Source organism: Empidonax traillii, unplaced genomic scaffold, assembly GCF_003031625.1.
Source record: "Empidonax traillii isolate 1590-97213 ecotype Southwest subspecies unplaced genomic scaffold, ASM303162v1 scaffold101:size1699134, whole genome shotgun sequence".
In the NCBI taxonomy this organism is placed as follows: domain Eukaryota; kingdom Metazoa; phylum Chordata; class Aves; order Passeriformes; family Tyrannidae; genus Empidonax; species Empidonax traillii.
Window position 1 is genome coordinate 1,304,255 of NW_020955294.1, and position 25,870 is coordinate 1,330,124.

General features: G+C 43.2%; 1 protein-coding gene across 7 annotated transcripts in view; it reads left to right on the forward strand.

Moving 5' to 3' along the window:
- CUX1 (cut like homeobox 1) overlaps positions 1-25,870 on the forward strand; it is a 264,884-nt gene that overhangs the window by 98,813 nt on the left and 140,201 nt on the right. For all 7 annotated transcript variants that reach the window (XM_027882106.1, XM_027882101.1, XM_027882105.1 and 4 more), the window contains exons 3-4: positions 4,375-4,422; positions 17,625-17,703. In XM_027882106.1, coding sequence (XP_027737907.1) covers positions 4,375-4,422; positions 17,625-17,703 — 127 coding nt within the window. The remainder of the gene's footprint in view (positions 1-4,374; positions 4,423-17,624; positions 17,704-25,870) is intronic.

The window sequence follows — 25,870 nt, forward strand, 5'->3', positions numbered from 1 at the left end:
AAACGGGGAAGGGAACACAAAAGGGGAAGGCGGCAGGAAAGCAGGAGCACCTCGCCGGTGATAAGGCAGCTCAAAAATAGGTTGTGACAGCTGAACTAATGAAGTCACCGATGCTGATACCAGTGGGCTGCTTCTCATTATGATTTCTGTCCCAGACACGGTGACATTCCCCAGCCAGTGCGAGTCTCCAGCAGACGATACGTGGAACGATCCGTAGGGAACGTGGTGCCCGATGGAACGTTCACCCAGCTTTGGGGTTTGTTTTGTTCCACAAGGGCACGGTACTTGTGTGGATGATAAAGGTGTGGAGGCCAAGCTCAGCTTTGCTGGACTACTTTATCAAACTGGGGTCAGAGGGCTCTTGTTGTGACATTTAGAGATAAGCGTTTGGGAGGTAAATGAGATGGAGCAGCCTGCAAGGAGATCAGAAGGTGCTCATGTAGCTTCAGACCTCAAGTAAATTACAAACCCAAGCGCTGGTAGCCTGACCATTGATATGTCCTTTGTACTGTATACAGTGTATTAAGATACAGATAAATAATGCAGTTTAGCTGTCAGAAAGATGCATTTGTTGCCCAGGATTTTAACTTAGATTTACTCTTGGTTTATTTTCTGTTGAGTTATTTTTAATGAGAATGGAAAGGGAGCTAAAAATTATGTGGATTCGGGTTTCATTGTGTAGCTACTTGATCAAAATGTAAACTCATTGTTTATACTCTTGTAAAGAAAAAAATTGCTATACTGGTTCTCAGTGATCAGATTTGATTCAGATAATGATACAACATCCTAATTCAGAGGCTCTACTTCAGATACCGAGTTTGCCTGTGATACAGCCTTTTTCAGAAAACTGCTCTAGCCCTGGTAAATGATCCAGAGAGAGAGAGAATGCACATATTTAGATGGCACGGAAAAATAGGCTAATAATGGGATTGTATAGGAATACTCAAATATTTCAAAGTGTTTGTGTTGATAAATTATAATTTGTTTTAACATTCAGTTGCATGTACCCTTTTCAGCTGTTCTGCTTGGCTGCAGTGCTTTGGTAGCTGTGTGAGGGCTGGAGCTGGATGCTTTTCCTGTTTTGATCACAGCCCAGGCAGTAAAGGCCACCACACTTTAAACAGATAATAAATCATGCGGTGTCCTTGCTGACCAACACTGCTGATTCCCCCGGGTCTGAACTGAACGTCCTTCTTTCTGTTCAATTTAGTGTAAAGAAGGGAAAATTCTATTTGAAGTTAGGGTAATATTTTGAGACAAAGTCTGATGAGGAATTTTTCCAAACTGCCAAAAATAAATCTCCCCGGCAGAGCTGGAGCTGGTGACTCGAGGCATATGTATTCCTGACTTCTGTCTGTTTATTTTTATTTCCCTTTTATTGTGAGCTGTCTAAAGTTTTGATGTTGTTTCGCCAAGGAAGGAACTACAGGAGTAGCCTATAAACTCTTTCCAAGGGGGAGGCTGGAAGGGGGGGGAGGGTGTGAAGAGAAAAACTGGTGTGAAAAAGGTGTTTATGCATTTTGTGATGACTTGGGCCATTTATCCACTCACCTGCTTGGAGTATTCGATTGTGTTTAAAATACTGGAGCTCGTTCCTCGCAGTTCCTTTTCTAAACCTGTTTGCTCTGTGAAGGTAATGGCAGGGGGATGCTCTGTCTCATTTGTTCAGCTGCAACAGATTTCAAGTTATTGTGAAGATTTCAAGTTGTCAGAGCATTTTACTCTGTTCAAGTGTGTGCTCCAATGACCAGTGTGTCCTGGGATTGCCCAGCACTGATTGCAGTGGGATAACCCATTGCTTGCCAGTGGGACTGAAGCACTTTGAGCTGTTTTCTCCTCCATCAGGAGATGTTTTACCACCACCAAAAGCCTCTTCCTGAACCAAGCACGACACGTTTTCCCATCGTGGCACGAATTTTGCTTGGTAATCTTCTGATTGCTGGGATGAGCGTTTGGCATCCTGAATTCGCTAAATGGAGGATGTGTGGGAATCAGAGTTTGCACTTGAAAGCTTTTCTCCCTGTCTGACAGCTTGACCAGCTGGTTTTGTGCCTTTGGGATGCTCCTTGTATTCCCTTCCTCTCCCCTTCTCTCCCTCTTTACTGTTATAAACCACCAACAACATCTCTCATTATTCAAGATGAATAAGAGGTGAAGTCCTGACATAGTTTATATAATGAAATAAAAAGTGCTGCAAATCCTGCCTTCCAGAAGTTTGGATGTGTCAGAGGATGCAGTTAAATAGCAGGATCTTGCCAATGCAGACACAGAGGAGCAAGGATTACATTCTGCTGCCTCTGGATCTGGAATTAGATCTCCTGTATTTCTGCTTTCACTTCTGACATCACTTTCATGGCTGGTGCCAAAATAGTCAGTAAATTCAGAGGCAATACCGGGGACAAAAGCCCTAAACCCAGCTGAGATTTGTATTTCAAGAGAAGTTGCTTTGCTTGGATGGTATAATTTTTCCTGATTTTATAAAGGGTGCCAGTATTTGGACTGTAAATCTAATTCTCTCTGTGTAATTTTGCTGAGTGTTAAAACCTCCCATGCCAGATTTTGGCCTTGAATGTGGACATTTATTTTGCCATCATGGTTATTGTTACTTTCTTCAATGTCAGCGTCATCAGGTTACACAGAAAACATGTTATAAAACCTGCACAGCCCTCTGGTCTCCCAGAGGAGGCAGGGAGTGGGGAAAAGCTGCTCAACCTGCCAGTTTGCTTTGGTAGAGGTGTAATTTGTAGGTGGTTGTGATATGCCAGGACAGTACCTAACCTTTTCTTTTCCCAAAACAGGCAGCAGGAGATACCAGGAAACGTTTAGGTGACTTGGCTTGGTCCAAGAACAGCAGCACAGTTTGGTTCAGTGTGAGGAGGGAGCTTAGAAAGCTGCAACGTTATCCTTGATGGGGATTAAGCTTTATTTTAGTGCAATAACCATGTCAGAAGTGAAATTTGGCTGATCATTTGTCTTTGATAGCTTCATTTGCCTTTGGCCCCTTAAGCCATTTCTCAGGGAGTGGGAGAACTCCTGATCCTCCAACTCTCTGCATGACTTGTCATTTAAATGACAAAAATCAGTTCTCTCAAAAGCCTACTTTTCCTTCAGGAAAGGCAGATTAAATCCAGGGCTGAGAGTGTTTTGGTGAGTGGTTTAATGTCCAACATGTAGCATGACTGTAGATGTAAAAGTAAATGCGTTGGAAAAAGAGAATTTTCCAACTTTTTTAAGGTCACCTTCTTTTCCAAAAAGCACTGTAGGACTTTTCCAGAGCATTGTAGGACTCTGGATTGACAGGAATGTCCAGAGTCTGACAGAATCTCACCTGGCCCTAAAAATGGGCTTTTAGCACCCACATTGGTTCTGGTCAGCTGAGCCTTGGAAGTCTCTAAGAATGGGAAATTCACCTTTTTCCCAAAGCAGTGCTGCCCTTCTAAATGCAGCATCATTTAGATACTGGTTTTTACCTCATCCAGGTTCATTTCTGACCATGAGGTCACTGCTTGTGTCCTGTCAGTGGCCAAACCAGGAATCCAGCATCTTGGCTGTGCATCAACAGTAGTGTCCTCTGTAAAGTCACAGGATTTTTATTCTTCAGGCTGGCACATAATTAGAATGATGAGAATTCGAGTGAATTAGACCCAAACCAGCTTAAAAGTGGAGCCACAGAGAATTCAATGTACAATAGATATACCTTTTTTTGTCCTAAATTATCTTGGTTGCTAGGTAAAAATGTGCTGTAAACCTTTAGATTGGTTCTGTGGGCAGTATTTTGATGACTTTTAAAGCATTAAGTGTGTTGTTGATTTGGAAGAAGAGATTTTGAGTTACAGAGTAACCAACAAACATTGCTGTCATCTTCAATGTGCTCCAGTTCCCTGATGGCTAAAATCAGAGCACTCCTGAGAAAAATAACAAATAGAAGGGAGATTTTTTACAAAATAGCAGCACTCTTAGTTGAAATGATGGTCCAAAGTCATCTTCTTTAAGCCTGGCTCCCATCTGTGGGAATTTCCTTGGCGTGAGTTCAGAGGTGTAGCTGCTGTGGACGCTGATAGAGGCATTTGCTTCTAATCGTATTAATGTTTCAGCTGAATTAGGGGACTGAAGGCATTCAGTGCTTACCCAACGTCACCACAGTGTTGATAATTAATGCCATTTGCGGCAGATACAGGTGTATGTCAGACTGGGAATTCAGACCTGTTCAAAGTGAGTCCCAGGTACGCTCCTGTTTTAATCAAAGCTCCCGTAAAACGCGATCAGAATTTCAGCGGCGCTTCAGAACTGAAAGTAATGTCAGGAAAAGACATCAGGACGACAACTCATCCTTCTAGATTTTTTCTGATGGAATGTCTCGCTTCTCTCTTCCAGGACCTGCGCAAACAGGTAGCTCCGTTACTGAAGAGTTTCCAGGGAGAGGTAAGAGCTTATTTGTGCTTCTCGTGGTGCTTTTTGTGCTGCTTCACACGAGCTTGGTGTGCTGGTGGTCTGTGAGCGTGGCCAGGTGGGCACAGAGCCCCTGGGCAGGGCAGGACAGGGGCTCAGCCCTTTGCATTTTGCTGTGTGCAGGATGTGTGTGTGCACCTGGAGGGTAAGAAAGGTGGAGAGGGACGTTTTACAAGGGCATGGAGTGACTGGACAAGGGGGAATGGCTACAAGCTGACAGAGAGTAGGTTTAAATGAGGTATTAGGAAGAAAACCTTCTCTGTGAGGTTGGTGAGGCCCTGGCACAGGTTGTCCAGTCAAGCTGTGGCTTCCCCATCCCTGGAAGTGTTCAAGGACAGGTTGGATAGAGCTCTGAGCAACCTGGTCTGGTGGAAGCTGTGCCCGCCCATGGCGGGGGGATGGAAAGAGATGATCTTTTAAGGTCACTTCCCATCCTTTCTATGGTTCTGTGGTGTATTGGGTTTGTGCTGGGCAACCTAAACTGGCTCCATCACTTTGCTCTCAGCACCCCTGGGCATGACCCAGGTGGCACATCCAGCTCGCTGTGCCTCGCCAACCTCATGGCTCGAGCTCCTCATGAATGCAGTGCAATGTACTTACACACAACAAATAGTTCTCACTGCAAACCTTTTCAGCTGTAAAACATTGCATTTAAGAGGGCTGATGGCAAACCTTAATTTGGCAGGTGTTTGTTGGAAAACCAGCAGAAAGCATTAACAACTCTGGTGCTGGCTCCAGCTTTGAGTTCTCTTCACACTGCTCCACTGAGGGCACACGAGTAGAGTGCTCACGAGTTTCAAAGCCAACTGTTGTTATTTTGAAGCCTTCCTATAGGCAGAGGCAGCTGGGCCAGGTGGAGGATTTCCCATTTTTGCTGTGGCCAGCACTGGAGCGCTCACTCACCTGAGGCCGGGTGGGACCTGTGGCGCCCCCGCTGGGAAAACCTCAGGGATGGAAGTTGCAAATTCCACTTCCTCAGTCCATGAGTTCTTGGCTGACTTTATATCATGGCAGTTGCCACCAGCACAGAGAAATTGAGGAGCGTGTTTTCAGGAGTCAGCACAGGGAATTGGGTGCACAGCTCCCCTCACTGAGGTTTGCATTTGTGCGTCCTGCTGGTTCTGTATCCCAGCTAGGCAGTAACTCCTCATTTAAAAGCAGTGTGGTAGTTTTTATTTTACAACCCAGTTTCCCATGTATTGCTAGAAATAAATAAATAAATAAATTAACACGACAACTTTGTCCTTGATGTATCTAATAGACACTTGTGAGAACAAAGAATGACTTGTGCCAGTCCGTTTGCCAATGGAAATTTACACTTTAAAATTGCTCTGAGTGGATTGCAGTGCTTTTAGAACCTTTTCACTTCACTTTCAAGCTTGCAGTGCACTGACTGAAAAGTGCATGTGTGCCTTCAGCACTGTTTTTCATGAAGGGGATGTCTGAGGATCAAATGAGAAGCATAAATCCAAATCTGGCTACAGTGAAGAAGATCTTCCCGTTAGATCTCTCCACAGACAGCTCCCTGTTCCTGTGTATGGCTCAGACACACTCTTCCTCTGTAGTTTTGCTTCACTGATACAAAAATGAAGTTTATTTTTGTACAAATTCAACCTCACTGGAGTAAAATTTGTTGGTAGAAATCCCCTGTTACGTAAATGAAGCACAAATACCTTACAGGATTGTGCTGATGAATCTCTGAGCTGGTGATTCCAGTCTCCCTAATCTAGACAGGGTTTTAGAAACCTAAAAAACCTGAACTAATTATGATTGACTACATAAATGCACAACATTAAGCTGTGAATTGTGGTATTTGATTATAGATGTAATTACTGTATCTTGTTTTGGAGACAAATCAAAATGTGAAGGATATTGGTCTGTTCTGTTGAGTTATATTTGATTGGTCAGGATATAGATCTGGTTTCTGTTTGCTGTTAAGGCTGGCTTTCTAAAAGATCAGGAGATGAATGCTCCAGGTATCTCAGGGACAAGCTGTGTTAAACAAATAGACTTTTCCCCATTTCAAATCCACTGGTGATGCCTCGATTACCATTTCCCGAGCTGGCTTAGCTGGGGACAGGACATCCACCCCACCAGCCCCATGGGATTGCTTTGCAATAGTGTGTTACCTGTTGGGTGATATTTACTGTCCTGGGACAGCTGGCAGAGGGACCTTTTTGTCACACAGTACCTGTGGGATGTGAGCAGGGAGCAGGAAGGAGGAGGAGGGCAAGAAGTGCCCTGCTTTTACTGCACAGATGTCAGTTTTCAGCCCCAGATTTGTCCCTGGAATCGTCTGGATGGGGCTCTGAGTAATGTGGTTGTAGTGTCCATGCCCATGTCAGGGCACAAAGTTTTCTTTCTTTCCCCTTTTTTGCTGGCTTAGTTTCCCACCAGGTTGATTCAGAGCAGCAGCTCAGTGCAGGGGAGAGGCCAGGAGAGCAAAGCCAAGGGCAGGAGCAGAGCAAATGTGTCAGCTCAGGTTGACTTAAACTGTCCTTGAACCGCACCTTGGTGAGCCTGACGTGACTTGGAGAGAGGTGAAGTTGAGCTCAGGTATTTAGGTATCCTCCCAAGTGTGATTTATGGGAGCTACAGGTAAACCTGAGGCCAGCTGACTTTTTAAACAAATCCACAGGTCACTTAAGCCAATTTTTGTTTTCTTTGAGCATGGGATATTGATACTTCCCCCCCATTTTCCCTTTGTATAGTATGAATTTCTAAATAAACCCCCAATACAGAACATTCTGTATTCCTTAGTTATTTATCTCATTCATTCAGATAAAATCAGTTATCAAATAACCAGTTTCCATTGGTAGCTGGAAATAACTTTTTTTGTATAGATCTCAGTGTGTTAAGTAACTGGATTTTTTTATGGTGAGTCAAAGTAAAAGCATTTTGAAGTGAAATTTAGCATACTACAAGTATTAAAATGCATTCCTAGTTCAGCATGAGACTCTATTAATTCATCACTGGAGAATAGTTTTATTATAGTACTTTTTCCTTATTTAGGATTTTAATGGAAATTTGAATGCAGTTTTCTAATTGAACAGAATGTTGTGTCTGATTCAAAGCTGATGGTATTGTTCTTTTGATTTTTGTGAGTAACTCTTCTGACTTTCCTGAAAGATTTAAGGTCTGGATGGTGCAAAAAGGCTATTGTGAGAAGACAATTAAAGCCATTAATTTAAGAGTTGTAAAATTCCTGTCACTTCTATCTTAAATCTGTCTTTTTTTTTTTTTTTCCCTTGCCATTAACCTGAGGATGCAACTTATTAATGTCTTGCTCACCCTATGCTGAGCTAAATACAGGACAGAATCAGAAAGAGGTTAAAGAGCTTTATCGTTCCATCATGAAATGATTATATATAATTTGCGAGGCCCTCCTGCAAGCAGCCATGGGAACAGGCTGTGTTTTGGGTTGGTCACTTGTGCTTCACTGTGGGTACATCAGTGCATGGATATTTGTACCTGAAATCTGAGAGCAGGGAAGCAAAAAGAAGGGACGTTCTGTGGGCTGTGCTAATTCACACAGAGCTTGTGGTATGGAAATCTAACGTTGGAATCTGTATTTGTGAAGTCATCAGACAGATATTTTAAGGCTGGGAAAGGATTTCCTGAGGTCATTACCATTCTTTTCATGTGGCATGAGAGCACTGTCCAACAGTAATGCAGTAATCCCTCATTTGGAGAACCCTTTAAGGCACAGACTCTGACACAACTAACTGGACTTGATTTCTGGGAAAGCCATTTCTCATATTCTTCTCACAGAGCAAGTACTTTTAAGGGTATTGCCATTCTGATGAGACCACTCTGGCTCCCCTCTTAGCTGAATTGCTCTTTAAACTATTAATTTGGTCAGTGGAGTAATTTAATAATTTTCTATATGCAGACAACAGAAGCTGAAAATCAGTTTGATGTGCTGGAACTACTAATCATGCCTTTGAAGGAGTACTCTAATAATGTGTATGCCTAAACCACTACAGACCTACATTCCTTCTGCATTTTGAAGGAGTATTCCTGAGCCGATACCTCATATTTTTTTAATTTTTAATTTTTTTTTTTTTATTTTACCCCCTTTAATTTCCTCATGTTAAATTTCCAAACCTAATTAATACAATTTCTTTCCTGTAGGTTCACTCCATGATGGCTCAATTAGAGCAGCAGTAGAACTGTGGTTCAATATTCAGGCCAGCTTCATAATTGAAAACACATTTTCTTCTCAAAAGCTGCAGCTGGTTTGGTTCTGCTCATGCAGAAAAGGATATAACCTTGCATAACATAGGAAATGAACGGTTGAGAGAGAAGCCAAATTCAATTTCAGTCAGATATTTTGAGGATAAGTCCATGATCTATGGAAGCAAGGGAATGAAAAGTGTGTGTATGTGGAAAGCAGCGTGTTCAGCACTCTATTAATCACGGCCAGCCTGGGTGCTGTTGTGTGCCTTGCGTTAGCACTGATGCTCGTACAGAGGCTGGAGAGCAGCCAAGCACTCCAGAAGTTAACCTCTTAAAGACCCTGAGCTGCTTTCTGTTGAATAAATGTAATTTTGTGGTCAGAAATAAATGCTTGTGATGTAGCAGGAGCTTTGAAAACAACAGCGTGGCAAAGCTATTACAAATTGCTCTGTGTTGGGGAAGTCAACAGCATACATCAAAATCCAGCGCTGTGTTTGGGCCCAGAGCTTCCCTGCTTTTCAGTGGAAGTCCCATTAAAGCACTGCATTTACCAAAATGGAGTAAAGTGAGTATTTTTGGCAGTTAATTTTCTGTTAATGTCCGCTCCACCTCTCGGTTCTGTTCCCCGAAGCTGCTGGAGAGGGGAGAGGTCACGGCCTCCTCTTGGGGTAACAGCAGCTCCACAGCCATTCATTGCTTTGTTTACAGAACTGTGCGAATGATTATTTATTTATTTTTGGCTGGTTTGATTGCAGTTTAAACAACATCTTTCCTGAGGAAGGTGATTTAAATACACTCCAGCATCTCCAAGGCGGATACGCTCTCCCTGCTGAGCACTTGGGGCGGCCACTGCAGGGTCAAAGGCATTACTGGGAGGAGACACTGAGCTCCAGGTGATGGACAGAACTTAGAGACTCTCAAATACAGTCAGAGCCTCTCCTGTATGACCCTTTGGGACATTTCTCAGCTGTGGGGATAACAGGCAAAGTCCCAAACATTACACACCCCACCAGAAGCGAGCGACAGGCACCGAGCACCTTCCTCAGGCTCTGGCAGGTTCCTCCCCGTCCCATCCCGTGTGCAGGCAAGTTGTACCGAGACAGCAAGTCCTACCAGGGCAACTTTGGGGAGGATGAGCCCAAAGCCTCTGATTTTTTTATGTAACTGACAAAGTGCTGAGTTGCCGTTGGCAGCTGGTGGGCTGCCTGTAGGGAGCCCCGCTATGCCGCTGCCACGCGTTCCGCCGCAACGACAGCGCTGCTGGGAAACTATTTCTGCAGGATTCCGACAGGCAGCTCCGGTTCAGTTCGCAGGGTCAGGAGCATCTTCTCATCCTTGTGAGAAAAAAAAAAAAAAAAAGAGAGCTTGAAGGGTGCTGGAAGGAATGGGGATAGGAGGGGCTGGGCTGGGTGAGGTGTTCTGCCGGGTGTCGTTAGAATCCAGTCCCCGCTTCTCCAAGTGCAGAATTATCACTGTATTTGTTACAGAATTACTATGAGGCTCTGCACAAGATGGTGTTTGGTCTTGCTTTGTCATAAAAGAGAAGCAAGAGGGTGAGCTCAGGATAAAATACCAGCAAAAGGTTGCGTTTTGGTATTTGTGTGCAGGTGGGGTTTGCACAGAGGCAGTTAATGAGCTCCTTCTTGCACGGATTCCTCTGACCTAATTTTGTAAAACATCTAAACAAAAGTTTGGATCATCCATAAGGGAGAGAAGCGATTGTAGGTTCCAGGTCACTGCTTAGAGGCAGGAGAAGAAGTAAATGGGCAGGTCAGAGCACCCACTCACCTAATGTGGAGCTCCTGGGAAGGTAGAGATGATGTGGGATAGCCCAGGCTGCTCTGCCCTGGTAGGAGTTCCACTTTCTCCCCTTCCTCCCTGCCCTACTTTGCCACACCAAACATGGCTGGACTGGCAGATGTTTTCCATCCTTGTGCTCTTGCCAGAACCTCGAGGACCAGAAGTGACATCTCTCCCCATTTAATGACAGAGCAAATGGTTTGCTGATCTCTTCACTAGAAAGATGTTCTTTCAGTTTTGGGGGAAGGATGTGTCCCCCTGTTTGCCAATCATCTCTTTAGTTTAGCTTTTTAGCATTAAGAGAATTCAGCCTATGCTGACTGAGGAGAGAGGATGGGATTGAAAGTGTAGAACTACAAGGGTAGATAATTATCCATGTGCATGAGGTGCCCCAGCAAAATCGGGCCACCCCAAATCTGGTTTCACACAGGGTTGTTGCAACCTTTTAAATTCAAGTACCACATGATTTGACTAAACACTAGCACCCACATTATTGATTACTAATTGGAGTAAAACTTTGCGAATCAACCCTGTTTCTGCAGCATTCCTGCTGCTTGTCTGTGGATCCAGGTGTCCCTGGCGTTACTGATCTGTGACATCAGAAAACACCGTGAGGGTTTAAATAATGTGTCAGAGGGGCTGGGATGCTGACATTAGCTTAGTGTTCAGGCATATTCTTTGTCCTTCACAGACAGCTCTAAGCTTCCATGAAGCCAAGTCCTTATTTCCAGGACCAGGCTGTCCTCCAGTTTGTTTTACTTCAGCATGAAAAATACCAAAGTCTCCAGTAAAATTCTAACACGTCATTGCATCGGAGTGTATTATATTAACTAATGTAGATATTAACAAAGTCAATCCACTTTCATACTCTAAAGACTGATCAACTGAATAGCAAGGGAAGGGAATTCTGTAGCATTTGGCACTCTGACCATCCATATTTGTCACTCTGCTTTCATGCTGTACCCGATCCCTGCGGGTGCGGGACTGATGCTGGCGGGTGTCCTTGCCCCGGCCCGGGGTGTCCACCTCCTCCCTCCTGCTGAGCCCAGCAAAAGCACAGGATGAGTCAGTTCAGTGTGCTGGCATGATGGAAAATAAATTCCTCTCCTTCCTTGCTTAGTTTTTCATCGAGTCACTGAGCTGAATCATGCAACAGCAGCGCCGGGGCTGGAGCTGATGCAAGAGAAGCAGCAGCCGGTGGCCTGAGGCAGGAGGAGGGATCTGGGCTGCTCTGCTCCCCGCGGGTGGGTCGGGAGCTGGGTGGGAGCAGGAGCTGAGAAATCCGAAATGCAGAGAGAGGGGTGCAAGGTGTGAGGCCCATGGGTTACCCGAGGCTCCAGGAGAGCTCCAGCAGGGAAAGCAGACCCGTCGTGGCCGTGATCCCGAGGCAGGGTGGCAAACAGCGCTTGCCATTTAGAGCTGGCAGTGTCTGGAGGCTCACGTTGGGCTGGGCTGTTTGACTGGGAAGGAAGATCAAAGATTGGAAAAGCGACGAGAAGCTGCCCTGTGAGAGCGAGGGAGCGGAGCTTTCCTCGGAGGATGGCAGCGTTGTTTGTCTGGGAAAGTCAGGATTTATCTGGGCATGAAAGGAAGGGAAGGTTTTAAGGGTTCAAGGTAGCAGCTGTTTCGCACTGGAGGGAGGCAGAATTGAAAAGTTGAGGGATTTGAGTCCTTCTTAAAGCTCTCTTCTCAGCTTGAGGTTAAACCAACAACGTGGTGAGGCTGGGATGCTCTTCCGAGGCTTTTCCCTGGTATCATACCTATGTCCCAGCCCCAGCAGCTTTGTGAAGCAGATTGGTATGGGATCCACTGTGAAGTCCTTAATTCTGTTAAAGAATTTATAGCCCAGCTAAAATCCACACCATATGCTTTAAGCAGCTGCACAGAAATAATTTTCTTTTTGATTTTGCTTCAAAGCTCTTTTTAATTGCGACAAAGCTAAAATATAGGGGGTTTTTACTTTTTCTTTTGTCAGTGGCAAAATAAATTAACTGGGCTGGTGAACGACATATTTTTATTAATTTGAAAAATTATAATGTCATATTTTTACTAATTTATTTATTAATAGTTTAGTATTAAGAAATTAAAATCAAGCCAACTGGGTGCTTCCTAATGCAACTCACAGGAGGTTGTAGGGCTGTTGTGCTGCACCACCTTAGCAGCTGATGGACAGTTTTATATGAAGGAGCAGCCAAGCTCTATTGTAAAGGCTTCAAAGCAAGACTGGTGGTGCCATTGCACAGCATTAATAAACTTGCTACAGCCACCATTTGATTCCAAGGCAGCAATTCAAGGATATAGCACAGCTTAGAAGAATGGTGCCTTAATGAGCTGTTATTGTGCTTTTCCTTTGGTTTAATATGTTTCTTCCAATTCTTAATGGCATTTCGGTAACTTGAAGTAATTGAAGACAAATGGAAAAACTTCGTGATGCAAAACAATGCGAGAGAAGATGTGTAAGGGGAGGGGGATGGGTGTCTCCTTAAGGCATCTATTTATTAAAAATCAGAACAGAAAAATAGCTTCTCTTTTAAGTCATTTATTTTTGTGTGCAGGACAGTGAAAGGCAGATCTTTGATGTTAAGGTGGTTAATGAGAGTGAGGATTACAACTGAAGAACAATGAGGATAAGTGGAAGAGTTGAGGCTGCAAAGTTCCTATTTAGCATAGCTGTGTTTGTGGATCTGCAGTTAATGGTACTGTGAGTAAATCACTGATGCTGGACAGTAACGCTGGACAGACACAGCACTGGGATCCCCTCACAAAGGAGTTGTCTTTGGGACACTGAGTTCAGCATCCCAAATATTCAGCTATGTTGAATGATCCAAGTGGATCCGAGAGGAGCAAGGCATGTGCCACTCTCACGATCTGAAATGTGTTAATGTGCTGATATCTCTTAAGTTCAGAGAATTTAAGTGTCATTGCAGGATGTGCTGGCATCTGGCAGCCCAGCTTCCTGGCAAAGAGCTTTATCATCCTGTTTCATCCTTAAATTCAGGAATGCAGTGATGCAACCTTTGTCTGACTGCAGAGGCAGTACCACCTCTGCAGACCCACACAGAGGAGATTTGGGGGGCAGTAGGCATCAGACTTGAGTTAATGCTGAAATTTCTTAGTGCATAAAGAGTGACAGACTCCAAACTAAAGCCATAGGCGCTCAGCTTTTACCTGTTTGAACTTGACCGGACACAGCTGAAACAGAAAGAGGCAGCGTTCAGATAAAACCATGTTCAGCACCTTCCCTGACACAGGTGCCAGATTTATGGTGCTTATGTAAATGTGGAGATGAATCCCTGATGATATTTTGATTTTAGCCAGGTCTAGTTGATATTGGACTGGGACCAGGTGTTCCTGAGCTAGGCTGCCCGTGCTTCCTTCCAGGGGAGCATGCCAGGAGTGTGGGGCAACAAGCAGCAAAGAGTGGGAACAATCACAGAGATTTTCACAGCAGGGAGATGATTCTGGAAGGGGGGAAGGATGTCACTCAGCCTCCAGCGTGACCTCGAGACCCCGAGCAACGACTCATGGGAGCATTTGACCTGGAAAAAACAAGGTGGATGAAGGGAGGAGCGCTCTCAGACCGGTGTCTCGCCACGGCTTCCCCCGGGTGGCTCCGGGGATGTTTCAGAGATGAGTGAGATGAGGAGGGAGGATTCCTGGTGTCTCAGTTCTGTTATCGCACTGTAGCGCCAGTGGTATTATCAAGACAAATAGTATGCCAAAACTTAAAAGTGAACATATGTTTATGGGGGTGGTGGGGAATACAGAGGTCACTGTTGTTTCTTTCTGCTTGGAGAAGACATAATGGGGCCTGGTTTAGATAAATTAAGATTTGGAGCTAAGCTCGTGTCAAGACAACGCGAGTGTAATTATAAGTTGACTTCTTTCAGGGTCCCTGAAGTTTTTAGAGTCAAATAAAAATGTTCAGCAAGAGTTTTATAATGCAGTTCAACTGTTTAATGTGAGCTGATTGCAGCTCAGCCTTGTTGGCTCCTGAACCAATTTTACTTAGATTCAGAAAATTTTCAGTGAACTTCCAAATGCTTCCATGTCATTTCAGTGCTCTGTTTCCTCTCTTTCTGGACTTCATTTCTATTTTGCTATTTTTAATGCATTTTTCATCCCATATTTCCTTATTTCCTTACGCACCTGGGTGCTGGCATGCTTAATTATTTTTTCATTCCAGTTAAAGCTGTCATGGTGCTTTTTCTAAATTTTATTTTAAGGTATAAAGTAGAGGCAAGTTCTCATTTATAGTAGAACTTTAAACCAGACAGGTTGATTTATTTTTTTAACACCTAAAACATAAAACCATATTTCTGCCTGGTGGGATTGTTTGGAATTCTGGTTCTGAATTTGGGAGTGGGGGTAAAGATGTAAAATACCTGTGATTTACAAACTGCTTCCTTTGGAAAGTCTCTGATCTCCTTGGAAGACGTTGTTTTAATTCTGGTTTATATTTCCATCACTCTATAACTAGTAAGAACTGAATAAACCATACCTTTTATAATACTTAGGGAGAATATAAGTACAAATGCTCTTTATTAAAATGTGGAAAAACCGTAATAGGCAAACAAATCCATCCTGTTATTTCTCAGAAATGGAAGCACTTTAAACGCTTTGGCTTTCATAAAAGGGGCAAATGAAATTTTCAAAATACAGTACAGAATCAGTGCTGTAATGCTAATTGTATTTAATAATAGTAATTTAAATTTGGCTGCTCTCTGCTGAGCAGCAGCGAGAGAAAATTGTATGTGGGAACGTTAAAAGTCCAGAAGTGGAACATATGGTGTTCCTTGGCCTTCAGAGTCTGTCTCCACGTCCCCAGGAAACAGCTCAACTGCTGAAGTCTCTCTGGTGGTGCCCCTTGCTTCGCACCCGTCCCCGAGCGGTGCCCGACACTCCCCAGCATCGATTTCCACATCCCGGGGCCTCCCTGCCTTTGGCACTTTGGTCCGTGGTCTCCTTTCAAATAGGCTTTGTGTGAAAATGTTCCAACCGAATTACTTATGTTCTCATTCCCTAATGAGCATCAGTCCATCTGTGATTGCTTGAATTCAAATTAATAAATGGGTTATTCACGACCATCAATCCCTTGCTCTCCGGCACGTCGTGTGCCCTGCGAGATTCCAATGCCTTTCCATAGCCTTTCTTGGTAAATTCTGACAGATAAGCATGGCCAGCAGCTCTTGAGAATTTATATCTGCCCTCCACATCCTCCCCCATTCTGGCCTCTGATGCTCATTTATCACCTTTCAGATACCTTTCTTTTTTTCTAATTGATAGTTGCAAATAGGTCAGGTTTCAGTTATGGTACACCTCCACCAATCTCCATAAATGAATCCAGATTTTGGAGGGATGTAAATGAAACAGAAACTTGGTTTATTTCTCTAAATACAGCCTTGTATTGTGTTACCTGAACTTATCTCCCTCCAACCTATCACCATATCTCCCAAGATTTCCCTGCTACTGCCAAATGCTGTGTGGGTGCTGTCCGTGTCCTTACTTCCCTCCTTGACCCCTCCCTTCCAAGCCTTTTCTTGGTTGTGCATCGTGCTCCTGTGTGATTTGTACAATTGTCCTTGTCCTTTGGTTTTCTGCCCTTAATCCTGCCCGTAATGATCTCTACAAGTCACTTACGAGCCGTGAGGCTGATCTATACCCGTCACGTGCTGTCCCGCGCTCCGCTGCACTTGGCCACGGAATTTAATCATCCACATTGCAGTACACCCCCCCCACACTCCCTTCCCAAATCCTTCCCTGCTCTTCACGGAGTCATTTTAGTACAAAGTAAACAGAAGTGGCACCAAAGCTGACCCCGCAGCACCCTCCTGCTTATCTCTCCTCCTCCCTGCGCCGCTTCCGCTCCCTGGCACCCTCCGCTTCCCGTGGCAGAGCGCTGGCAAAGCCCAGCCACGGCACAGGTTGGTCACATGCTCTCTAACGCTGCAGATCTCCCTCCTGTACAATAAAATATCAGATACTTTCCTGCCGTACAGATACAGTAAACTCTGGCCATTGTTCCTGCCTTATCTCCCGAATCAATAATGCAGAGAAAGAATTCAAGGACGTTTTTCAGACAGGACCTTCCTTTTTTAGGCCCTGGTGACGTCCACACCTTTAAATGGTCCCATAATATTAACTGATCTTTAAATACACAGAAGAATTGATATCAGGCCTTTTGTATCCGTAGTTCTTCAGATCCTTCCTTGCCTATTATTAAAATATGGGAATGATAATCTCCATGCTTTTGGTTTCCTGATTTGGGTAAGCTGCGCTGAGCTGTGTCAGGCTTTCCTGTTTCCCTTTCTGTCTCTCTGCTTTGGAATATTAATTCAATAGATCCGGTCTTGAGTCAGTTTAGTTGCTTATTGTCAATATTTAGTAATTGTAAATCCTGTTTTCTGGTACAATAGGAAAATACATGTTTACAAAAAAGTTGCCGGGGAAGAAGTATTTTATTCTCAGAACCATTAAGCTGCCTTTCCTTGTAAAATGGAGTTTTAGGTGGAAATATTCGATGAAAATAATACGAATAAATTCATAGATGAGTCTTGTGTGTGTTACAGAACTCAAAGAGAGGCTGATCAGAGGAGCCTGGTATTGGGCTCATGAATGCAGGCAGTACAGACTCCACGGGTCTGTGCCTGAGCTGGCTCACAAAACTTTTTTTGCATGTAAAAGATTCACATTTATTTAGTGTTAAGTACCACAGGGTGCCCATCAAGTTCATCTTTCCATCTTCTCAGTGGAAATAATAGAAGAATATATTTCCTACAAAAAAAGGCAGAGTGGGACATGAGAAGTGGCCGCGGTTCTGTTTGCTGTGTTAGATCTCACCAAGTGGTAAAGGAAAAGAGTTGTTGAGGAGAGAGAGAGAGCCTGGCAAACACCAGGCTTTTAATAAAGATTTAAAGTCAAGAATCACAACAGGCAGGAGTGTTCATAAAAATGTTGATAAAAAAAATGATGCTGGTTATTGTGCTGGAAAATGGACTTTGAATTATATTCGGTACAAATGTAGCAGGAATAATCTCGTAAGGCTGCTTCTGTTGGAGCTGTACACAGGAGACTCGGGTTCCCTTTTTGTGTATTAACTGGTTTTACTTGAAATCTGTTAATTTATATTTATAGCTCTGAGTGTAAGAGTTGTATTGGAACAAGTCTTAAAGCCTGTTTTCTCATCTGCCCCTTAGATTGACGCACTGGGCAAACGAAGCAAAGAAGCAGAGGCAGCCTTCTTGAATGTTTATAAGAGATTAATTGATGTTCCAGGTAAGCAAATTATTTCCTTATTCTGTAAGACTGATGGCTTATGTTTGTGTGAATGTTACTGGGCGTTTTCTCTCCCTTTGATAAGGTAAATAGGAGCAATGGTTTTATTCTGGAACTGGGATGCTCCAGTATTGTTTCTGATGGAGAGAACTGTGACTGAGGCACATTTCATGACTTCACGTTGCATTTAATGTTTGTATAAATCCATCTAGATTATTGCAGTACTGCATGATCCTTGGTAATTTGTTTATGAGAGAGTTCGGACATTTTTAACACAAAGGGTGCATCCTGAAGCTTCATCAAGAAACAGCAATATTTGTATTTTTAAAAGACAATATTTTTCATGCCTTCTAAAAAAATAAAAACCTTACTAGTTTTGGTAGTAAATTACTACCAAATTTCAGTTCTGTGCAGGCTAAGTGTGATCATAAATTTTGTTTGAAGGCATTTATTGTACGTGTTTTCAACTTTCCTTTGTTTGGCATCCGAAGTTTCTTTGTTTGGCGTTTGGTTTCAGTTCATTTCTTTTGACATTTTGGGAGTTGATTTTTCTGTTTTCCCCAGTGGTTAGTAAATACTGTCTGAACAGATTTTTCATTTTCCAGCTGTACCCACAGCTGAGAGGGAGTGAGGAGTCCAAGTCTCCTCTGCCACATCTTGGCCTGACTGAGCTGTGGGCACATGACAGTATGTGTGTCATTTTATACTTTTATAAAACATTCACATTATATATAATATTGAAAATACCTCAAGAGAGGTTTTGAGGAGAAGTTAATACTTTTAAGGGCCTATAAGGGTTTTTAAGGCCTCATTGCAAAGTGCACCCTGGTCTTTACTGGCTTTACCTTTTAAGGAGCACATTTCATGCACACTTTGAATAAAAATTAATTTTTTAATGTGCTGGTTTATAGATTACCTGGTTAAAAGGTCAGTGTTTTCAGATGCTCAGTCTGAGCTAAAATACGTATTTTTTTTTATACTTTCCTTAAACTAAGACACACATTCATAGTTGAGCAGTGCTCGGTGGCCAGTCCCTTTATAGAGATGCAGGGACTCACCATGCCCTTCCTAGCCTACAGCTGCCTTGGAAATGTTTTTTAGGTTAATCAGCCATGGTCTGTGAGGTTTTCCTTTACTTATTTCCTGCTCAGAGTGTCAGTAACGTTCCACTGAACGCTGAACAGTTCCCTTTGCCCACCTGCTCATGCCGTGGGAGGAGGCGGATAACTCGGAGAGGATCTGCACATCACGTACAGGGTGTGGGCAGTTTGTCTGGCACGAGCAGTGTGGGCATGGCATGGAAACCCAAATCCAGCGTTCCTGCAGCCTGTGAGTCCAGCACTCAGTGCTGGAGAGAGACACTGCAGCCCTTCCATCTCTGTACTAAGACTGGGCGCTGCTTCCTGCTGTAATTTGGGAGCTGAGTAGGTTTGATTTCGAACGGTCTGTTTCTTTTCACGACTGAGTAGTCGTGTCAAACAAGAGCTGTGTGGGATCCTTCGTGTGCTCTTGTGCAGGGGCTTCTTTGTGAAGCCTGGCACTGACACAGGTGCTGGGATTTGAACAGCAGGTCAGACCCAAGCCTTTCAGAGAAGGAGGGATGTATATCCCACCCATGCTGTGGGATCCAAGTGGTGAGGGACTTTTTGTCAGGACTCCTTTGTAGGAGAAAGGATTTTCTCTTTTCCTTCACCGGCAGGAGCAAAATTCGCAGCCCTGCTTCTTCACCCCACAGCCATGTGCCTTGTGTTTTGTGTCACTAAAGTGTTTCTTTGATGTTCTTAACGCACATAAAAATGGCAGCCTGGCTGAGCTGTGAGTGCAGTGGAGTCTGTGGGACGAGAAATCCCTCCAGGTTTTAGTCCCGTGCTCTATTTACAGGGCCCGAGAGTGCAAACTCCAGGTCCTCAGGAGAAGCCCAGCCAGTCTCCCGTAGCTGAGTGCAGGCGCAGCAAATACTCCCTGTTTACAACACGCCCTGCAAGCAGAAGGGAAGCAGACACGAGGAATGTGTGGCACTGCTCTTTGTCACGGCCTGGTGAGGCCGAGTGAGGCACATGCACCTCAGCACTTGCTCCACTGCGTTGCTCTTTTTTGTTTCCCCTCTCATCCCAGGTAGTCTCTTGCATGGAGTAGTATCCCTGAAGGCTTGGGTAGATATCCATGGAGGCTTGGGCAGTATCCCTGGAGTGCTCTCCTTGATGAGCAACCACCAGTACTGATTTATCACATGTGCTGTTTTGCCTCTGTGTGGCTTTACATATCTTTTGACCTGTTCATTTAGGTATTTCAAATATTTAGGTATACTTTTAGCTCCCCAGTCCTGCTCTGTTTTCTTTTCGGTGTGAGGAGGGAGCTGTGATGTTTGGAGAAAGCTATGCCTGGAATGCTGCAGAGTGGTTATTTAGCATTAAGCATCGCTGTTACATGACAAGGGTGCAATTTTATCAGACTTTCAATATCCTTTATAGGACCATATAATAATTGCAGCTGAAGTCTAATTCCCAGCAGCCAATTTTATGGTTCTTGAGGAAAGCGTGTATTTCTCTCCTCAGTAATAATGTGCACACTTTATATAATTAAAAAGGGCTTCTATTTTAATTTTACTATAAAATGATCTGTATTGAAACTCCAGCCACGGTGCTTTATGGATTCAGCTAAGTTTAATGATTTTCTTTCCTGACTTGACCAGAGTTTTCACTCAGGCTCACCAGTAAGGAATTTGTGGGAAGGGTGGTATTTTACTTGTAAATTTTCCTATATACATCAGGGGTTTTCTCTTTAAAGGATAAACCAGACTTTTTATATATCTTTCTCCAGCTTTATGATGCTGTTAAAATAGCATTATCATTGCTTTGTGCTGCAAAAATTTATCCTTCCTAAAGGAAAGTACATGTCAAGGAAAACATTTTGGTTTATGTACATTTATACAGCTGTAATTCTCACTCAGATCGTTCTGTCTTGCTTGAGACTGAACATTTTTAATTAATGGAATTAATTTTCTCATTTAATTGCCTTATTTTCAGTATGCAGTAGAGAGCTAGGGAAAAGCAAATGCTGCCACATGAATTGCACTAATCAACAAGGTTGTCAAAACTTACCTTTAAAAATAATGTGAATATATTTATTTGGAAGTAAAGGGAGGTTGGATCTGTATTTTGAGGAAGCTTTCTTCCATCTGTTCAAGATTCCTTTGTCTTGATTTTTATAAAATAAGTGCATTGTGTTAGCACCCTTAGCTTTTAGGGGCTTAATGTTGCAAACACTTAAAAGTGAAATTGGAGCCTCGTGTGTTTGGAGGAACGATGTTGCCTTGCAGAAACAGCACATTCATAACTAAAGCTTAAAGGAAAAATATTGAGCGTGAAAAATACGAAATATTTTTATTTTAAGAAGGGAGTTCGCTATTCTATTTAAAAAAAAAAACCAAAACTTCACTGTAATTTTCAAGTAAAAGTTAAACTGTGGAGATCCAAGTGAATGCCAGGTCTGGCCAAACAGGGTAAATAGAGTTTCTCTTCCTGCTGTTTGTATCCCTGTGTACAATTACAGCCCAGTGCCACAGTGGATTTGCTCAGCTCTCAGCATTTCTCCCGTTCAGCTCAGCTCTTGGGCAGGCAAAGAAGAAACAATCCTGCCTTTAAACCAACTCTGCTCCCTGGAAGTGGCACAATTAAACCGAATTCGGTTCGGTCCGTAGAATAGGAAAAAACACTTTATTTTTTCAGCATATGTGTGTTTGAGACTAAGTTAATGCAAAGTGTTTGCTCTCAGTTTGGGGGGGGCTGTGCAGCCTTTTAGGGCTGAGCCATAAATGGTTTTCTTTTTGGCTTAATGGAAATTTTCTCATCAAGGAACTAAACGACTCTTGGGGTATAAAAGGGGATGTGCTTGTGGTTTTATTGGAGACTCTTCACAGGTCTCTGTTGTGATCAGATTTGGTGCTATATAATGTGAGTGATGTGTTTTAGCTCAGAGGACCCACTATGTAAGGAAAGTATACCATAAGAGAGGATAAAAATAAGATTTTTTTTTTTTAATGTACCCTGTCCAAACAATTAAAAGCCATAACAGTGAAAGATGGATGAAGGGGAAATTTTATCTTTGTCTTCCTCCATGCACACCGTGCCATGGGGACTGTGTCTTCCTAAGAGGTTTGAAGGAGGAGCAGTCTCGTTCCAAAGGAGTTTTCCACACTCCCATCACTACATGTAGTATTTTTGTTTAGATGTGAGGGATTCACACTTACGAGGTTAAAGGCGATACAGGAGAAAAACAGGTTTGATTTTGAGATTTCCCCCCCCCTCAGAAAAATTATCTGCTGCTTTTGTTGGAGGGGATAAATGTGTATGAGGTTGTTGTGTTTATAGACGTTCTGTGGCACATTTGGATTTTTTGGTAATGTTGAGCAGAAAGGTTAATGCCAGTCCTGATAGCAGAAAGTCAGTGTAATACAGATTTTTACATGCCCAGATGACATGTGATGTGCTTAAATTTCCACATAAGCACCCCCAGACTTTTGTGCCGATACGGAGAGATGGTCAAATGTAAATTTAGGGGAGACTTAAAGAGAGGAGGAGGAAAAGATGTTTAGGCACGTCCCAAAGAAGAATAATAAAAAGATAATTTGAAAAAGTTAATACCTAGAGCGCTCGTGTCTGGGATAATGGTGAACTGGTTGGCAAAACTGTCTAAAGAGCAAGATCAAGTTATAGTAAACCCTGAGTTTGTGGTATGTTGAGACTGATTAGCACAGACCATTTCTGAGAAATGTTTGATATTATTACAGTGTGAAAAATTTTAAGCAGTTCCACGTTTGTGAATAGTGTGTGACAAAATGGTCACCCCTTTCCCAATAAAATATATTTGGATAAAATAGAAGACAGACCCATAAAATGAACAGGTTTATGGTTTTGCTGTCCTTGACTTTACAAGGGAAATGAATATTCATAACGTGACTTTTTCTCAACCTTAGAGGGAAAAGAAAACAATATTACAGTGAGTAGTCTCAGGGGGGGAGGGAAGCAAAATGAACTCGCACATGGACACAGAAGTGGTGCAGACACCCCTCATCAGAGCAGTCGGGTGTCTTTCTAAACACACTTGAAAATCTGATAAAATTAAGCAGAAAATTGAGCACAGTTAATACATGAAAGAGTGAAAAGCGATAAACCCCTGTGGCTGCAGGCAATGATTTAGCTGGTGAGTGGATCCTATCTGAAGCCAAAATCCTTGATGCTTCACCAGCATGTTTAGAACAGGTTAAAAACCAGGAGTTGCATAAACATGGGAAAAATGCCCCAGTTCTGGCAGAGGAGCCTGTACAGTAAAAAATTAGGGACTGTCGACATCAGTGATTTTCTCCAAACTGTTCTGCAAATCTTTGCACAAAGAAGTGCCTGAGGTGGGGGCGAGAGAGACAGTTTAAAGCCCCGGCTGCAGACGGGAGATTCTGAGCAGAGTTCTGGTAGGGGCAGCAGCTGCTGCTGTTTCATTTTCCAGCAGGGTCTGAGTCGCCCGGGATGCTGCTCCAGCCTTTGGGCAGTCCAGTGCTGAGGAATGTACAAGTAGCAAATAATCACTTCAGCTCCTTCCCCTTGGGGTTTGAATTCAGAGCCTCAGCATAACATACAATTTGGGATCTGTGCTGGATGAGTGCACGCTGGTAGGGCATTGCTGTTAACATTACAAAGTTATTTTCAGATGTTCACAAAGTCCTGGCCAATTCTCCTCTTTAGAATTCATTCACTTTATCCTTATGTTTTGAAACCGATGTCAAAATAACTGAAAATAGTTCTGTTACCTGAATACGTGGCTTGAAGTTGGGCTTGTCTGATCACATACTTTTTTCTTTAGTTTTTCTCGTTGAATTAATAATTGGATAAATTCCTTTGTAAAAGCTGGAATAAATATTCAAAGGAAGAAATATCCCTAAAGCATACACTTTAAAAAATTTATTGTGTGGTTGTCAAGCCCTATTTTACTTGGTAGGCTGGAGGCACGGAAGGAAGAGGGGAGGTGCAGTTAAGGGGAAGGATGGAGTGAATAGAAGCAGGAAGAATGTGAGGTATAAGAAAGAAGATATCCCAGAAAATATCCCTGCGGGCACGGGGTGTGTTCACCTGGAGGTTGTCACCACAGCCCTTGGGAAGCTGTTGCTGCGGGGAATGGAGTTAGAGCAGCCCTAAACCCCGTGATTGCAGCAGTGCTGCCTGTGCAGAGAAAAGGCAGAGTGTGCTGGTGGTGGGGAATATTGGACTTTCCCTCTCTCTCTTGCAGGAATGTGAACTGGAATCAGAATAAACCCCAGCTTTGGGAGGGTTTAGAGCTAAGTCTGTTCAGAAGCTTTTAGGAGAAAGAAGGGATGATTGTGGCAGACATGCTTTCAAACACAGTGGAAGGCCCTTTTTTTCTTTTATAAACTCAAAGTATGAGAAATGAAACTTAGGAGTGGTTTTCTGTAACCGTCCTTCACACTGATCTCACCGTGCAAGCAGAAATTCCAGTGTCTTTGGCCATTATTAGGACGTTAACAATCAAATTGGAGCCTTTTCAGTTGCTGTGGATTCTCTAGGAACTCATTAGGTCCTTTTCCAGCTGACATAGTGCCGTCAGATATTGTACTACCTTTTATCATACACCACGTAATATTCAAAACTTTTCTGAGGATTTACTTTGGTTACTCCTTTGAAAATACAGAGAAGGCAGTGCAGTTCAAGAAGGAGTCAGTCTTTTACTCTGTCTTATGTGACTTCTTGGGTAATAGGGTAGAGATGCATCTCAGTCTGGGGCAGGGCAGAGCGTCTCTCATCTGTAGCAGTTTTCGAGTTGGGAGATAAATAAAGGATATTTTTTAAATAATAGCCCACAAGATCTAAGAACCATGTTCTGAAAGGGATCTATAGGGTTGTGATAAAATTGGTCCCGTGTTGTTTCATTTAACCCTGGAAGCGTTGGAGAACTGGGTGGTGATTAATGGGGAGGAAAGGCGCCGGTCTGCTGCTGCTCCCCCCTCTCTGGGCAGGGGGGTCCCATCAGTCTGGCTTTGCTGCTTCCAGAGGTCGGCAGAATTTGGGATTCAGCTTTTTCGCTGTTAAGGAAAATGAGAGTCCCTCACCCTCTTGTGGGCACTTTGAATTCCCTGGTACAGCCCTCACAGAACGCTCTGACAGCTGCAGGGTGAGGAAAATGGTGTTGAAAACTGGGAAAAAATAATAAAAGGAAAAATCCCTGTCCTGTGGGATGGGGGAGTAAGAAAATATGTATAATTCTTGATTGAAGGAAGAACCTTTTCATGGTTTTTATGAAGTGAGGAGTTGGAGAGATGATGAGCTTTGTTTCAAACGGAATTACGGCTATAACTCTTCTGTCCCTGGGCTACCAGAGTCATAGGGGAACGGGAGCAAAGCTATCATTTATTCCACGAAATCTTTGTCTCAGTCTCTCTAGGCTATTTCAATTTACCGCTGAAATTTCTGGGGAATAATTAATGAATTAATTAAGTATGCTGTGAGGTGTTTGAATATTCAAAAGCTACAATGTAATTATTATTTTTTCTAAAACACATTTTCAGGTTATTTTCAGACACGCAGCCTCCCACAAAAGCACTTACAGCATCAGAAGCTCATGGAGCTTCTTGGTGCCTGCAATCCAGGGACTGTTCTCCGACAGGAACATTCCCTGCAAAGAGCAGTGTTGCATTCAGGAAGGGAAAAACTTCTTTTACTTCGTGACCGAAGTATTGTCACAGCAGAGCTGAACTCCTGGCTCTTTTTAAAAGTTAAATCACGTTAATGAAGTTGTGTTAAGGAGGATTATTATTTTTTCCTCTCCCATATCGCTTCGTGTGGGCGTTTCTTGTGAGCGATCACCGAGAGCTTTGCTTACAGTGCGGTTTGGGCAACAGAAATACAGTCGCGTTGAAAGAGACCCGTTGCCTTCCATGAATTATTTTTAGATCCCAACCTTAGGAAACACATTTCCAGTGATATAAATTATTAATTGCCACTGTAGTTCTGGCAGTGTTTCATAACTTGCTTTCTTATCGTTTCCAGTGTTACAGGCCTGTAATGAAGAGGGAGGAGGGGGGTTAGGAAAAGGCAAGTCCTTTGTTTTGGAGGAGGCTCTTCAGGAGCTCCGTGTTATGATACCAGAGGAATAGAATCAG